This window comes from Ischnura elegans, chromosome 6 (assembly GCF_921293095.1).
Source record: "Ischnura elegans chromosome 6, ioIscEleg1.1, whole genome shotgun sequence".
Classification (NCBI taxonomy): Eukaryota; Metazoa; Arthropoda; class Insecta; order Odonata; family Coenagrionidae; genus Ischnura; species Ischnura elegans.
This window is the reverse complement of record NC_060251.1, coordinates 65,814,356-65,827,821: the sequence shown is the minus strand read 5'-3', so window position 1 is coordinate 65,827,821 and position 13,466 is coordinate 65,814,356. Positions and strand designations below refer to the sequence as shown.

General features: G+C 36.4%; 1 protein-coding gene across 9 annotated transcripts in view; it reads right to left on the bottom strand.

The window, feature by feature from the left end:
- Positions 1-13,466, bottom strand: part of LOC124160916 (serine/threonine-protein kinase mig-15) — a 246,035-nt gene that overhangs the window by 6,738 nt on the left and 225,831 nt on the right. For 5 of the 9 annotated variants that reach the window (XM_046537032.1, XM_046537040.1, XM_046537035.1 and 2 more), the window contains 4 exons: positions 11,998-12,114; positions 7,820-7,876; positions 894-1,197; positions 30-250 (listed from right to left, as the gene is read on the bottom strand). In XM_046537032.1, coding sequence (XP_046392988.1) covers positions 30-250; positions 894-1,197; positions 7,820-7,876; positions 11,998-12,114 — 699 coding nt within the window. The remainder of the gene's footprint in view (positions 1-29; positions 251-893; positions 1,198-7,819; positions 7,877-11,997; positions 12,115-13,466) is intronic. The other 4 variants (XM_046537033.1, XM_046537041.1, XM_046537034.1 and 1 more) reach the window with 3 other exon arrangements.

Here is a 13,466-nt window from a genome sequence, read left to right as displayed (position 1 = left end):
AAGAGATAAAAAACCATGGTGATACGTACATCACTAACCCCATCGGTGCGTAAAATCTTGGACTTAAGCCACGAGAGGTAGTACACACGAACTCTATTTTTCTTGCCTGAAATAGTAACCAAAATATTCTGACCCTCCAGTACTTCCATCTGTTGGAATCGGCGACGAGAGATCAACTGATAAACCTTGCCCTGGCCACTTCGGTCCAATAACATGAGACCATTTTCTGTGCCAATGAGCAAGTTAACACCTGTAAGAGAAAATAATTATTTAATCAGAAGAAAAAAAAAACAATTCAGTAATTTGGTCAAAAAATGCAGTTTTGATAATTTAATATCACTCCACTAACAGTGATAAAACTGAAAAAAACAGGCTCAAAAAGTTTGAGCACAAAATCTAACAAAAAAGTAACTTTAACCCTTAGTCTGCAGTTTATGATTGTAGCTGCCAGCCAGTGCAAAAAAGACCCCCTGTGTAGGAAGCACCCCTTGCCACGAAGGCTGGGCAAGTAAAATTAATCCTCTTAGCTGTCCTTAAAGTGAGAGAAAGTGTCTATGTGCAAAATATCCAGGTAGCAATAAAAATTTTGGGTTAATGCCAGTCAACGTGCAAAGCGTATAAAAACGTTCCAGCATTATAAGGGTTAAATACATGAAATTCCTCAATGGCTGGGACTGTATTTTCGGGCAAGAAAATTGCTAAGGCCAAAAAAATGCTAACAGAAAAATTAACCATTATCTTTTCTTATACTTCAACAAGTCAAAAAAAGGGACTATTTTTCATAAATACTTTAACTTTAGATAACCACTGGTTTGGTACTATTGAGCAACGAGTTAGACACTGCTGTAACCATTTAGGAAACATTTAGCATGCCATAATTTGATAATGCTTACCCCATAATGCAGCACACAAAATTTCGGAGTTGAATCGCTTCTTGTACTTCCGTATTTCGGGCGTGTCCGAAGAAAGGTCGTGTGATGTCGGCGTCACGTTCACATTCACGTGGGACTCCCGGCGTGTCGAAGGCGTGCTACCGCTGCCCAGCATGGCTGAGCCCACCCCCACGCCCATCACCCCAGCTGTGCTGCCACCCGTGCCGCCTCCACTACCGCCGGCGCCAAAGCCAAACGTGAGGAATGACCTCTGCTTCTGCTGCAGGTGATGGGGAGGGGTCTTACTGACGGCCTGCCGATACTGCTGGTGGCGGTCGCAAGTGGAGGGCAGAGCAGGGGTGAGCAGAGAAGAGAAAAGGAGATATGGTTGCCAATTAGGAGGCAGTTTGAGATATAAAGAGAAGAGTAATCCATTTGTCCAGCACATGCGTTCCAATCTCCCAACATCCAAAGCTCTCTATCTTGAAAATGGAATATAAATGACCAAGTGCCCTTTGGTGGAGTAATTCATTCAATTGCAGGTTATGAAACTAGAATTTGGGAGAGTGAGTGATCTCTCACCATATAGGTGCTTTTTTTTGTAAGTCGACCTATCTATTAGCAGCAACAGCAAAATTTCAGCATCATTCAGGGATAAGTAGCAGAAAAACATGCGATTGTCAAACTCCATTTATTCTTGGGTAGTATATGTTATGAGGTAATAATCTAATTGAGAAATATGATTATGGCTAATAATTTTAAGCATTTGATAGACCAGGAAGGAATTCACTACAACCATGACTAAGAGCCCAAAGCTTCTAGAAGCTATGTATTGGCACCTCTCTGATGGCTAGAAATAAATGTTCATTGCTATTGATTGGCTGCCCCATCTAATTACTGCTTATGTCCAGCAAATCCAATCAACCCAAGTTCACCTTCATGATAGTATGTTTCACTAACAAATTGAAATAGTCCAAGTGATTCAATTTTAAGATGAAAGGTTTTGGCCAAAAGAAAAATAATGTCCACATTAACTACAGCCGCCTTCCAAAAATATTCACTTTTCTCACCAAAAATTACAAAATTTTCACTTCCCATGATGTAGCTATAATCCAAATTCTTTAAAAATCACAAAATGAATGTGATTTCAAACTAAAGCTAAAAAAAAACATCACATCGCAGAGCTATTACACAAACCATTCAATACTACATCCTTAAGAAATATATATCATCAGAAACACATAAAATTCTGAGGACACCTCAAAGCATAAGTCCTATTTTGGAACAAAAACATTGCTGAAGCACAAAACTATTACAATTCAGCATCAGTTACGACTTCAGTACCCATCACAGTAGTGATCTTATAGCACGTAATGCTGACTGCTTCAACAACATGGGCAGCATTCAAATACTTCATACATAACAACAGTATACACACTTTAATCATCTGATTCTGTCAGATCCTGTCCAGGTTTATGGGAATACCAATGTATCGGTTTAAAAAATCAATTTATTCCTCTCCATCGCCGGAACCCTCATTAGGGCTGAGAAGGCTACAAAAGGCTTCTCTCAACAAAGATGGAGGTTTCCCAAATATCTAGACAAGTTTAGGGAGAAGAAAGATTTTCGGCCACACCTTGAAATAATATTCTAAGCAAGATAAAAGTGTACATAAATTGTATGCTCAAGTGCAAAATAGACTGCCTCAGAGAATGCTTATACAAACCATGAAAATGCCTAGAAATTGTGGCCCACAGTGAGTAAAGTGATTGATGAAATTCTTAGCAGCATTAAAAGCTTGACAACTATTTTTCTAGGATGAAGAGTTTTTCTATTCAGTAATTAATTAGTTATCTCAAAGGTACACTTATAGAAATATTTACGGGCAATAACAATTTCATATTCATGGCACTTAATCACAAAACACTTAAAATTGAGAAATACATACTTCATTAAACCATATGCCCAAACTAAAGTGAAACATAACTAATCACTCTTCAAACTAAAATTAATAGTTTGAGCACTTCTCTATTAGAGAATACATACAATACATACTATGACATTTAAGAATGAATCACCTATTACAATTGTACAGGTACGGAATACATTTTGGAAAAAACTATGCCCAATCTGATGACTAATAGGTTCAAAACTGGAGATGCAACCAAATGATGTGAGCATGCATTTAGAAATCAAGAGTTAATTGAAAACATGCAGATGTCCTACGTCCGCTACAAAAACTTTGGAGCAAAAAAATAAAGGGTTCTAAGGGTATTTAAGGATTGCAACTACAGGAGAAAAATGAATAAAAATCAATATCGAAAATTGGATACTCACATAGTATTAGTATGTTCTTGTTCCTTGCCCCCGTTAGTCGATTGTGAAATGCAGTTGGACCAAAAAAGACATATCATTATCATATTAGTTGCCGTTTCATTTTTTTTTTGATACTGAAAACATTTCAGATAAAAAGTGACAACTGCAACTAATTACAACATGATGGCAAACTTTACTTTGAAATTCAACTGCAGCAAGGAACTTCTTACCATCTTTTCAAGTATGCTGAAAATGTGATTCGCATCAATAATCTTTTCCCTGCTCCAATTCTATGCTTACTGACTGATAATTCAACCTATCTTCTACAATTCTAACCCCATCTCATGCTCACCTGCTGGCTTGTCTAAAGCCTCTCTCTCTAAATAACTCATAAATTCTAAGAAAAATAGGTGTAGGGCGACCATTAGCAACAATGCTGTGTGGCATTTTTTTTAAGCATTCCTCCCCTCAGAAATTTTTCTGAATGCCGTGGTACTTCCCCAACCGTGTTTGGCCTATGAGATGCGTCAACCCAGGCTTTGCAGAGAGAAATTAGGCAGAACGTCCGCTGTTCGAGTTTCGGCCAACACGTTTGCTAGAGGCTGCTGGTTACCTCATCCCACTGCCTTGAGCTTGCAGGCAGCCACCTCATCCCCTAAAAAATTTCCCCTATTCACACAACTTCCCCTCCTTCACCTCACTCGTCTACCAGAGATTCTCTCTCTTTATCTGACAGCCATGGGCTCAGGAGATCTTCTTGATTGTGGTCAGACCTATAGGGGAGGAGGGGGGGGCTGGCTAAAGGGGCTATAGCCCCCGATTGGGTCGAAACATGCACTAGATAAGATCAAAATTTTTGGAGGTTTCCTCTTAAAACAAATGTATCTAGTTACATTTTCCAGTAAATTGACCTACAATAACGAAATAAAATACAAATTGGTTTTAAACTTACAGTCTATTTTACACTTTTTGGAACTAATAAAGACCTACTACACGAGCTTCGTCGTCTTTTATTTTTAATCAAAGAATATGCCTAAAACAACCATTTTTAAGTCTTGAAAATCCAAAAAAATTTCCATAATATCCAAAATCCCCTTTTCAGTGGGGAGGAATTCCCTATTTCCAAACTAATGCCTAATTCCAAACTATTCCCTTATCCCTAGTAGTTAGGTCAAAACCTAGGCCGGCCATTGATTGCGGTTGTAGCATGTTGTCAAAGTTATTTCTCTTCATATATTAAGTTCTTCTTATGAATTTTAGTTTGTTATCCTTGTTTTGAAATACTCATGGTTAAGTTTGAAAAAATATACTGATGACTTAATTGTTCTTATACTGATGACTTAATTGTTCTCTTGTTCCTTATTTTTTTTGTCTCTGAGTTCTGAGTTTTCCCCTTATTTGTTCACCGGCAGATAGAAAAGAGTTAGTCATATCAGGGCTAACGTTTGAAACCAGGGATTTTGAAAACTTTACACCACAGCTAGGATTCCATTCAGAACTAATTTGACTAAAACAATGTAGCTATTTTCATGTAACTATACTGTAACGGTACGGATCGGGGTCGGCCCGACGCGTAAAGTAATATATCGCGGCTGGGGTTACGTCTGCGCGCATGCTCACATTTTTGGCATTGGGGAACAAAGGGCGGCACTAAATATCTGTGTGAAGGGTTAATTTTATGTTTTAAATGTATAATATTAGTTTTTGTGTAAGTGAAATGCAGTGAAATAGTGTGGAATTGGATTTCCGGGAGAGGCGACGTTGTGGTTCTCTCCCGGAAGGTATTTGAAAACCCGCCTCTAAATAGTGTAACAGAGGGCGTTAGTGTGAATCGGAGGTGTTTATGGGTAAAAGGAGAGGTGATAAAAGGCAGAGACGCAAGGACTCTCGCTCTCTCTCTCTCTCTCAGCCTCTGGCATGAAGCAAGTTGAATTGTGAGTGCAGTGACAAGCAGTGGACAAGCATTATTTGCCATTGCCACAAGTGCCTTCAATCCTTTTGTAAGTGAGTGTGCGTGTGGGCGCGTTCAATTGGGGGACTTGATTTGGGGCCCTGAAAAGGTAAGTCTAAGTAGAAGCATTTTTATATTTTGGGAATTGGGGAATTTCTTATCACATGTCCCGTGGAGATCGAACGGGAGGCGAGCGGGCAGCTCTCGCGGTTCGAACCGTTACAATACGGCAGTCATGAAATATTCTCAGAGACTTTTCTGAGAGATACCATCTGATTCGCATGGTTCTACAATTGCATGTCAAGAAGTATGCACGCTTAATGAGTATTGACAATAACACATCAATTTCTCAAAGTTTGAAGTGGTATCATGACAATGCATGGAGAATAATTTACTCAAGCATAGACCATCATGAAACATTAAAGAAATAATTTTGCTGCAAGCAAGCTATTATGGCACAAAAAATAGATCTTAAATGGATAAAAAGTATCATAGGCTTGGATAATTTCACTCGTATAATGATTGCTTGGGATGCAATCTCTTTGATGAGCTACCTTAAACAGTTTAAAGTATACCGGGACTAGCCACGGTGATAACTTTTACGGGAGTCACCCGCAATGCACATTCGTGCGAAAGATCCACAGAGAAAAAATCATTCGCCTTGACCGCGATTCGAACCTGGATCCCCCGATTTCCGGTTGAGTGCTTTAGCCAGTTAAGCTACCGAGGCGTCATTCTTCCCTGTGGATATTTTCGGACATCTTGTCCGGTAGTGTCCGAAAATATCCACAGGGAAGAATGACGCCTCGGTAGCTTAACTGGCTAGAGCACTCGACCGGAAATCGGGGGATCCGGGTTCGAATACCTTAAACAGGTTGGAATAAGGGCTAAGTAAATTTTAAAAGATTATGCACAGAGAAAAATAACTTGCACTGCCAAAATAACTGAGTTCACAGTGAAGCTTGCACTAACCTAACACCCCCTGCCACATGCCTTTTAGGCAGCTTGGGGGGTATTACGTAGATGTGGATGTAATGCAAAATGGGCTAAATTGCATGAGTAAAACTGACAAAATGTGCATGTTTTTCATACTTGCATCCTGAAAGTATCCACAAATGGATTTAGGAATATAATTTTAATGGAACAAATTGCCATATTAGACAACGACATAAACTTATGTTTAATTTAGGACACATCATGAGCATATGTCACCTGTCCTCACAGGCTGAGAGACTGCAGATGATACTAAGTCATACCTTGCTAGTGTTGTCCTATTGTAATCCTAAATGAGAGTTACTGAATGCACCCGTGGAAAGTGATCACATTACCGCAATATTGAACAATTACATCCAATAATGTTAACCACGTCTTGTAGCTTTGCCAAGCTAGATGCCACATGAGGGGGTCAACTATGCTAATGCAATTCTTTCAAAAAAGATAGATATCATTATTGACATGAATTTCTAAACAGTTGGGACAAAAAAGGTTCTATATAATATTGGCGGAAATATGCTGCCATTAATATGCAGCTGAATTGCAAATGATGCAATGGTCACCCTATCCAATACCATCAAAATCTAATCACGGCAGGCCACTAACGTAGAGAAATAAAAACAATATATGTATGAATATTTTGCAATATAGCTACCATTGAATGAATTTGGATCCATCCTATGCAGTGCACAAACTCATTAGAGAGTGCACGAGTTTTCTCCGAACATCTTCATGAGTGTCTATGGCTTTTGGTTAATAAAAGACTCAACACAACGATAGGCCTACTTAAGTATCTGAAAACCATGTGCTACATCACCAAACTGGAGATGCAAGATTAATGAAAATTTTTAAGCATGCTCATGCAGGGCATTTGATACAGTACTGGAAAATTAAGACTTGGTATAAATCAGGGCTTCGAGTTAAATTCACGGCTTGAGCAAAGTACGAGAGAAATAAATAGTCATTTTACCGTTCCTGAACAATGGGTCGTAGAACAAAATGACACTTATGTAAAATAAAAACCCACAGGAAAGACAGAAAAGATGAAATTGTTTGAAAACTTTCACCTTTCCAAAGTGATAAATATAATTGTCCTTTTCTAGGACATTCCAAGGATAAGAAGCTCATATAATAACTTAAAATTACCATCTGCCAAGATCTGCAAGGATGTCATTGATTCAGACCTGACTTTGCTTGGGCAAAAGTAAATGATGATAAGTTTCATGAGTGGCTATTGAGCAAAAGGTAGTTGAATAAAATCATATCCCATTTCATCAATGGCAGTGACCATGGAATAACTTGAATGCAAGGAATACAGAGGTAATTCAAGATGATATTACATTCTGATGTAAGCCAACATCTGCACCCTGATTTTTACCAATTTTAACTCTACAAGATATGCATAAATGCCCTGTGTTTCTTCTAAAGCATTCATTACGATTTTTAAATTACTAAGTGAAAAACATATTCATCAAAATGGGCTGAGGAGTGTGACAGCACAATGCCAATTTCAACCAAAAAAGTATTACTCATAGACTCGAAAAAATAGTATTTCCTAACCTAATTTTTAATCAACCACCTAAATAAACTTTATATAATAAATGTAAGTTTTTCTGGAAGGATACATTTCCCAGAATTTCTTAAAAAGAGAGAGACTTATGTATCCTACCAGACATCAATATCTCACCTCATCACTTGTGGATTTATCTTGCCTCTGGTTTGGAGTGCCTGGACTTGAAGATGCCTGTAAAGCAATAAAATATAAATATTCAATTACTCAAATGCTGACTCAAACGCAAGTATTATGAAAAATATCAAGAACCACCATAAAAATCAACTAGAGCTAGGCAACACCAACTTAATGAGCCAAACAATGACATTTTTCTAAATACAATGCACAAAGAATAGAAGCTTAAGCCTAAAGCTAAGAGCCAATAGTGGTACTTATCATATAAAAAAAAGTATACACAATGAACTACACAAGATTCAGAACAAGATAAACAGCTACAGAAAAATAATTAAAAATAAAGATACATCCAAAAACTGATTTAGCATGACCAAAGATCCTTATTCTTTATCATAAAAAAATAAAAAATATTCCTGAAATATATGAAAATATCAATAGAAATATGGGAAAGCTACGTCTGAATAAGTCAGCTTTGACTGCCTCTGAACTGTATAAAATAATTTAATGATCATAACATATCTTAAACGTTTAAAGTGTGCACACAATGCAAAACCAAGCAGTCATTTCAAGTTAAACTTTAACTGTTAAAGCAAACTTCATTGAAAGCACACATATTGCTCATGAGCTGGAACTTTTAATAATGGAATCAAATTTGTTTTTAAGATTAAACATTTTCCCATTAATAGTATTTCCTGTTAAACATATTTTATAAAATCAACTCCCCATTCATTTTCACATACATTTCTAAATTCCCAGCTACTTTGCACAAACACCCACTTCTGCCAATGGAGTTATCGTCGATCATTTCTAATTCAATCGAAAAACCAGTATCAGAGATTGTTGATTTCTCAACTTAAATGGAAATTAGGATTTTCCTGTCTTCGGAAATGTTCTTATAAAGAGGATGTATCCCACCCTCTCGACCAATTGTTATTTCATATTTTTTAGCGACGATTTTCTTTCTTAAAACTTACTTATCCCCTTAAAATTTTCAGAGTGCATAGAGTAGACCTATGTAAACATTTGCCTGTTTTTCAAATTCAAAAAATCAAATTTTAGATGCTGCCAAATTTTTATCATGGTCTCCTCTATAAATCTTGAAAACTACAAGATGATGGCATAATTTTTATGACAGTAATCTACTGCCAAAAGTGACTGACCTAGGGGTAGCTATGAACCCTTTCTGTCAGCCTATTAGCAGCATAACTAAATATTACAATAGAGATTTCATTTAATATGCACACTTAATTAATTAAAGGACAGATTAATCGTCTCTTCCTCATGAAAGGACGCAAAATTACCACACACACTAGAACGATCGTTGCCTTGTCACAGCTTTTCCAATTGCATATGTTGACACGTACGAACAAAAGTTTCAAAAGTGAGACAGCTTTCATAATTAATTTGAAGGTGATAGACTGAAATATTGATGCTGTATGTGGTGCTAGCAGTCCAGCTGCATCATGCTGATTAGTCAAAACTTATTTTCACAGCTTAAATAAGATGGCAATATTAAGAGTTATCTCACCTTCGATCTGATGAGAAAAGCCAGACCCACTTTCTAAACTTTTGTCTCTACAAGTCAACAAACATGGTCGGAGAACCCAGAATCTCACAACAGTCATATGCTATGCCATGGAAACCAACAATGAAACTGTATCATAGTTGCAGCTGGTTTCCAAAGAAGTGGCTAAATGTTGGGGTCACAATACATGACAGATTACTTATTAGAGCCCATATTTAGGTAAAAGAGACATTAAAAAATCCTTGTGAAAATTAGTTATCAATACCCTACCACCTCCTCCTATTTAAACAGAAAATTCCCCTACAGTCTAATAAATAGACGGAAAGGTCTTATGGTGATTGCTTTTTTCTTACTTTCTTTTATATGCATTTAAAGCAGCCCAATATACTAAGTTTTTCATTTAAATTATTTATTATTACTTTCATTAAATTAGTTATGCATTCATCCTTTACGTAAGCTACAATTTCTTTATACTTTTTACAAAAACATTGACAATATAATGAATATTGATATGGAAGGGTGCACATACTATTTTATAACGGCCTCCATCAATACACCAGAAATACATTACTCACACCATACTGCTTGCTCAGAGATTTGGCCTTAATTCAATATATTGACGTTTAAATGCACTTATAAATAATTTCATAACAATTCATAGTTTCCTCCTAGATAATTTCTCTTGATTGACCAGCCTTAAACTTTGCAGGGAAGATTGTATAGATACCACAGAACAGGTAGTTACCATACTTGGGAGACTAAAAGCCCTATACAGCCGCTCCTAAATAATGCAACTTATAAAAACTTATTTTATCTTGCATATCATTAATATTCCCTTTAGTAGAAATACTATACTATATATAATATAAATTTAGTACTATCTTAAATATTCCTTTTAGTAGAAACATGAACGCTAAACAGGCTAAGAAAAACAACTGAACAGTTCACAGACTTAAGGATTTGATTCGTGATGAACAAATAAATACTTTTAAACGAATTAGAAAATATAAAATACATAAGTGCAAATAGGGCAATAAATGAGAAACATATTTTATATTTCTGAGCTAGACCTACATTTACACATAATCTGACCTAATCAAAGAGGTGAGGCAAAAACGATAGTATGTAATGCAACAATAAAATGTTCTATTTCAGGCAAGCTGCCAACTGCAATAGAAAATTAATCACACTTAAAACTTTTAAAGATAACAAGATGTATATAAGACAAGATGATTAATTTAAAAGACGTTATAAAACTGTAATTTTACTGGATCAGATACTAATTCATGTAATTACAAAAATAGCCTCTTTTGGGTGGATTCTTCTCCCACATTTTCACCAAAATAAATATAAGGAATAACTTTTATCTGGCTTGATCTTCAAATTAACATAAAGTTTCTCAAACCGTATTAAATGAGCTTTTTCCAAAAAATATGATATAGTTCACTGTTGATTGGATGATTTTTATTATGTAAAATTATTGACAAATAAAATTCCATCACGTTTTTCGGATGCATGTGGTCAAAAAACTTTTCCCAAATATGGATCCCACTTTTTTTCCGATTCCAAAATATGTCTAAATTGGGAATGAAACAGATAGCATACTAAAGAAGTGAGGAGCAGACTGCCACCAAGCTGAGCGTCATTGCCATGGATAAGGCCCAGCTGAATGAGTTATTCATATATACCTATATATATGTATGTAGAGGAGAGAAAGCTAAGAGTCACTAGCTGGGACGAACACATCATTAGGCATGGTCAGATACCAGGTGGTAACTAAGGCCATATCAATTGACATGGTCAACAGAGTATGCTAATTTTAACGGAACATTCTTGATTATTTCCACTTCCTCGTATGCAAATGAGTGGTCAATATTGCTTTAAATTAATTCCATAGTGCAAGCCTAATATTTCACGGTAGCATAACCACACTTGTCAAATGCAGAAGAACTGCAAAAAAATACGGAGAAATCACTAAGGTATTCCAGTTTCAAATTCATATCACTAGAGGCTCACATACACAACACAAACACTAGAATTACAACTGAGCTTAAGCAAATAATTTGGTCTTGATTCAATCATTTTGAACTATTGAGCAATAGGTCAAACACTACCATATTCAATTTATCGTTATATACTATTATTACTCATTAAGTGAATCATAATGTCAGAAAAGACATCATTTCACAAATTGTTTGATTGTGTATGGAGGCCTTGAATAATCAGTAATTAAGTATTAATTTATCGACTATGCATTGCAATGCATTTAAGGCAATTTCTGAGAAAGCAAAGGAATCGCTTAACCTAAGCCTAATGATAAAACAATGCTCAAGGCTAAATGCTCAAAAGTAAAATAGACCAATTGCACTTTCACCGAAAATCCTATAATCAGCCTATTACAAATAGCCTATAAAATTAGAAACACACTGAAAATTTCTAGATAACAGCTTTGAACCAAAAACTTACACATACATGTATAAAGTTAAATAACATTATGGTAACAAATGGAGTTTACAGCCCATTCTCCAAAAAATATCAATAGCGTTAACTTTCTTTCACCTTATCCCCAAGTCCGTCAATTAAATTTCTATATGCTATAGTTGATGACCATGGCTTTTTTTTGACGATGGCTTTGAGAGAGAGCCAACATTACCTGTGTAAGGAGGTCAGGCAGTACTGAGCTGGTTCGTGAGCCAGGGGTGTTAAGTTGGCCTGAAGACGAGTCCATTCGGTGGAAATCACCCCCTCCGGCACGCCTTTCCTCGCGGCTCTACCGGAGTGAGAGGAACAATTGCCATTGTTGGGGGTCAGATAGCCATGATGGGAGATGAAGACTGGTAACTCCCAACGGGCAAAATAACCCAAGAACAAAGCACAGACCTCAAATCACAGTACCCACAGATAGGCAAAAAACCACCCGAATGATCCCGTCAAGCATATATTTCACCACACTGCTGAACAGCCATGCCTTGAAACATAACCAAATGACTTTAACTTTTCCACCGTGGCATAACACAGAACCTGTTAGACATAAAATGGTCCAATACATAGAAGAGCGGTTATTGACACTTCCTTCATTTCATTTTTTGACAATGCGCTACATAATGTTAGATTCACAAACAATATTACAAAACTGACATTAACTGTCCTTCTGTTTGAAGGTATGTCCTTATGGCACTTAAGATATTGAAAGGATAAATAACATCTATACGGCTTACATTCTTGTTATGGAGGACCATCAATGCTTTGCATATATTGAATTACTTCATGAGACTTTGGGTTCTAACTTTCTAGGAAAAAATACCAATACACCCTCGAAATAGCTTCATACAAGCTCAAAACCTCTACCCTCAAATAACCCATAAAACATGAAGGATAAGATTCCACAACCTTTCAGTTAGTGTTGAAGGCAGTATATGTGGCATGAATTCCACATATTTTTAATACTTAAGTACAATAAAATCAATCCAGAAGTGAAAATCCAATTTAAATTTGGACATCAACTTTAAACCTGATCACATTTTTAAATTTACGATGTAACGACTGTTATAAAGAACACATTCTAATCACTAAAAGTGAATGTCCCAGAGCATAGCTGTTCAACATATATACCATGAATACCTAAGAGTACATAAACCATCACATGCTACAGTCGCCAATATAAAGAGGAAAAGATTCCTTAATTAAACCATAAAACAAGAGAATCAATAAGAAGTCAGGATATCCACTCTCACTTACTCATGACTATAACATGATGTACAAATGCTCTAATTAGTATAAGGTCAAGTAAGACAAAAACTATGTAAAGCAAGAAAGCAATTTAAAATACTCCAGTGGCTGTCATTCAAAGCAATGTTGTTTTTAATCTTTCCACAGAAAGGGCACGTGTATGCCATCATAAGGTATGTCCACAGTTTCCCCAGCTACGCATGGCAAAAGGCGTATAGCACTGGGTATGAAAAACTACTTAAAATTATTACTTATGTACCGCGTTAAAAGTAAAAATATTTCATCCCTCACACCTAAGCCTGAAGTAATAACAAACTCAACTTCCTCGGCTAGCAAGCAGGTCACCCATCAATTGATAATAAACACTAGCGTGCAATATAAACTTTATGCAAA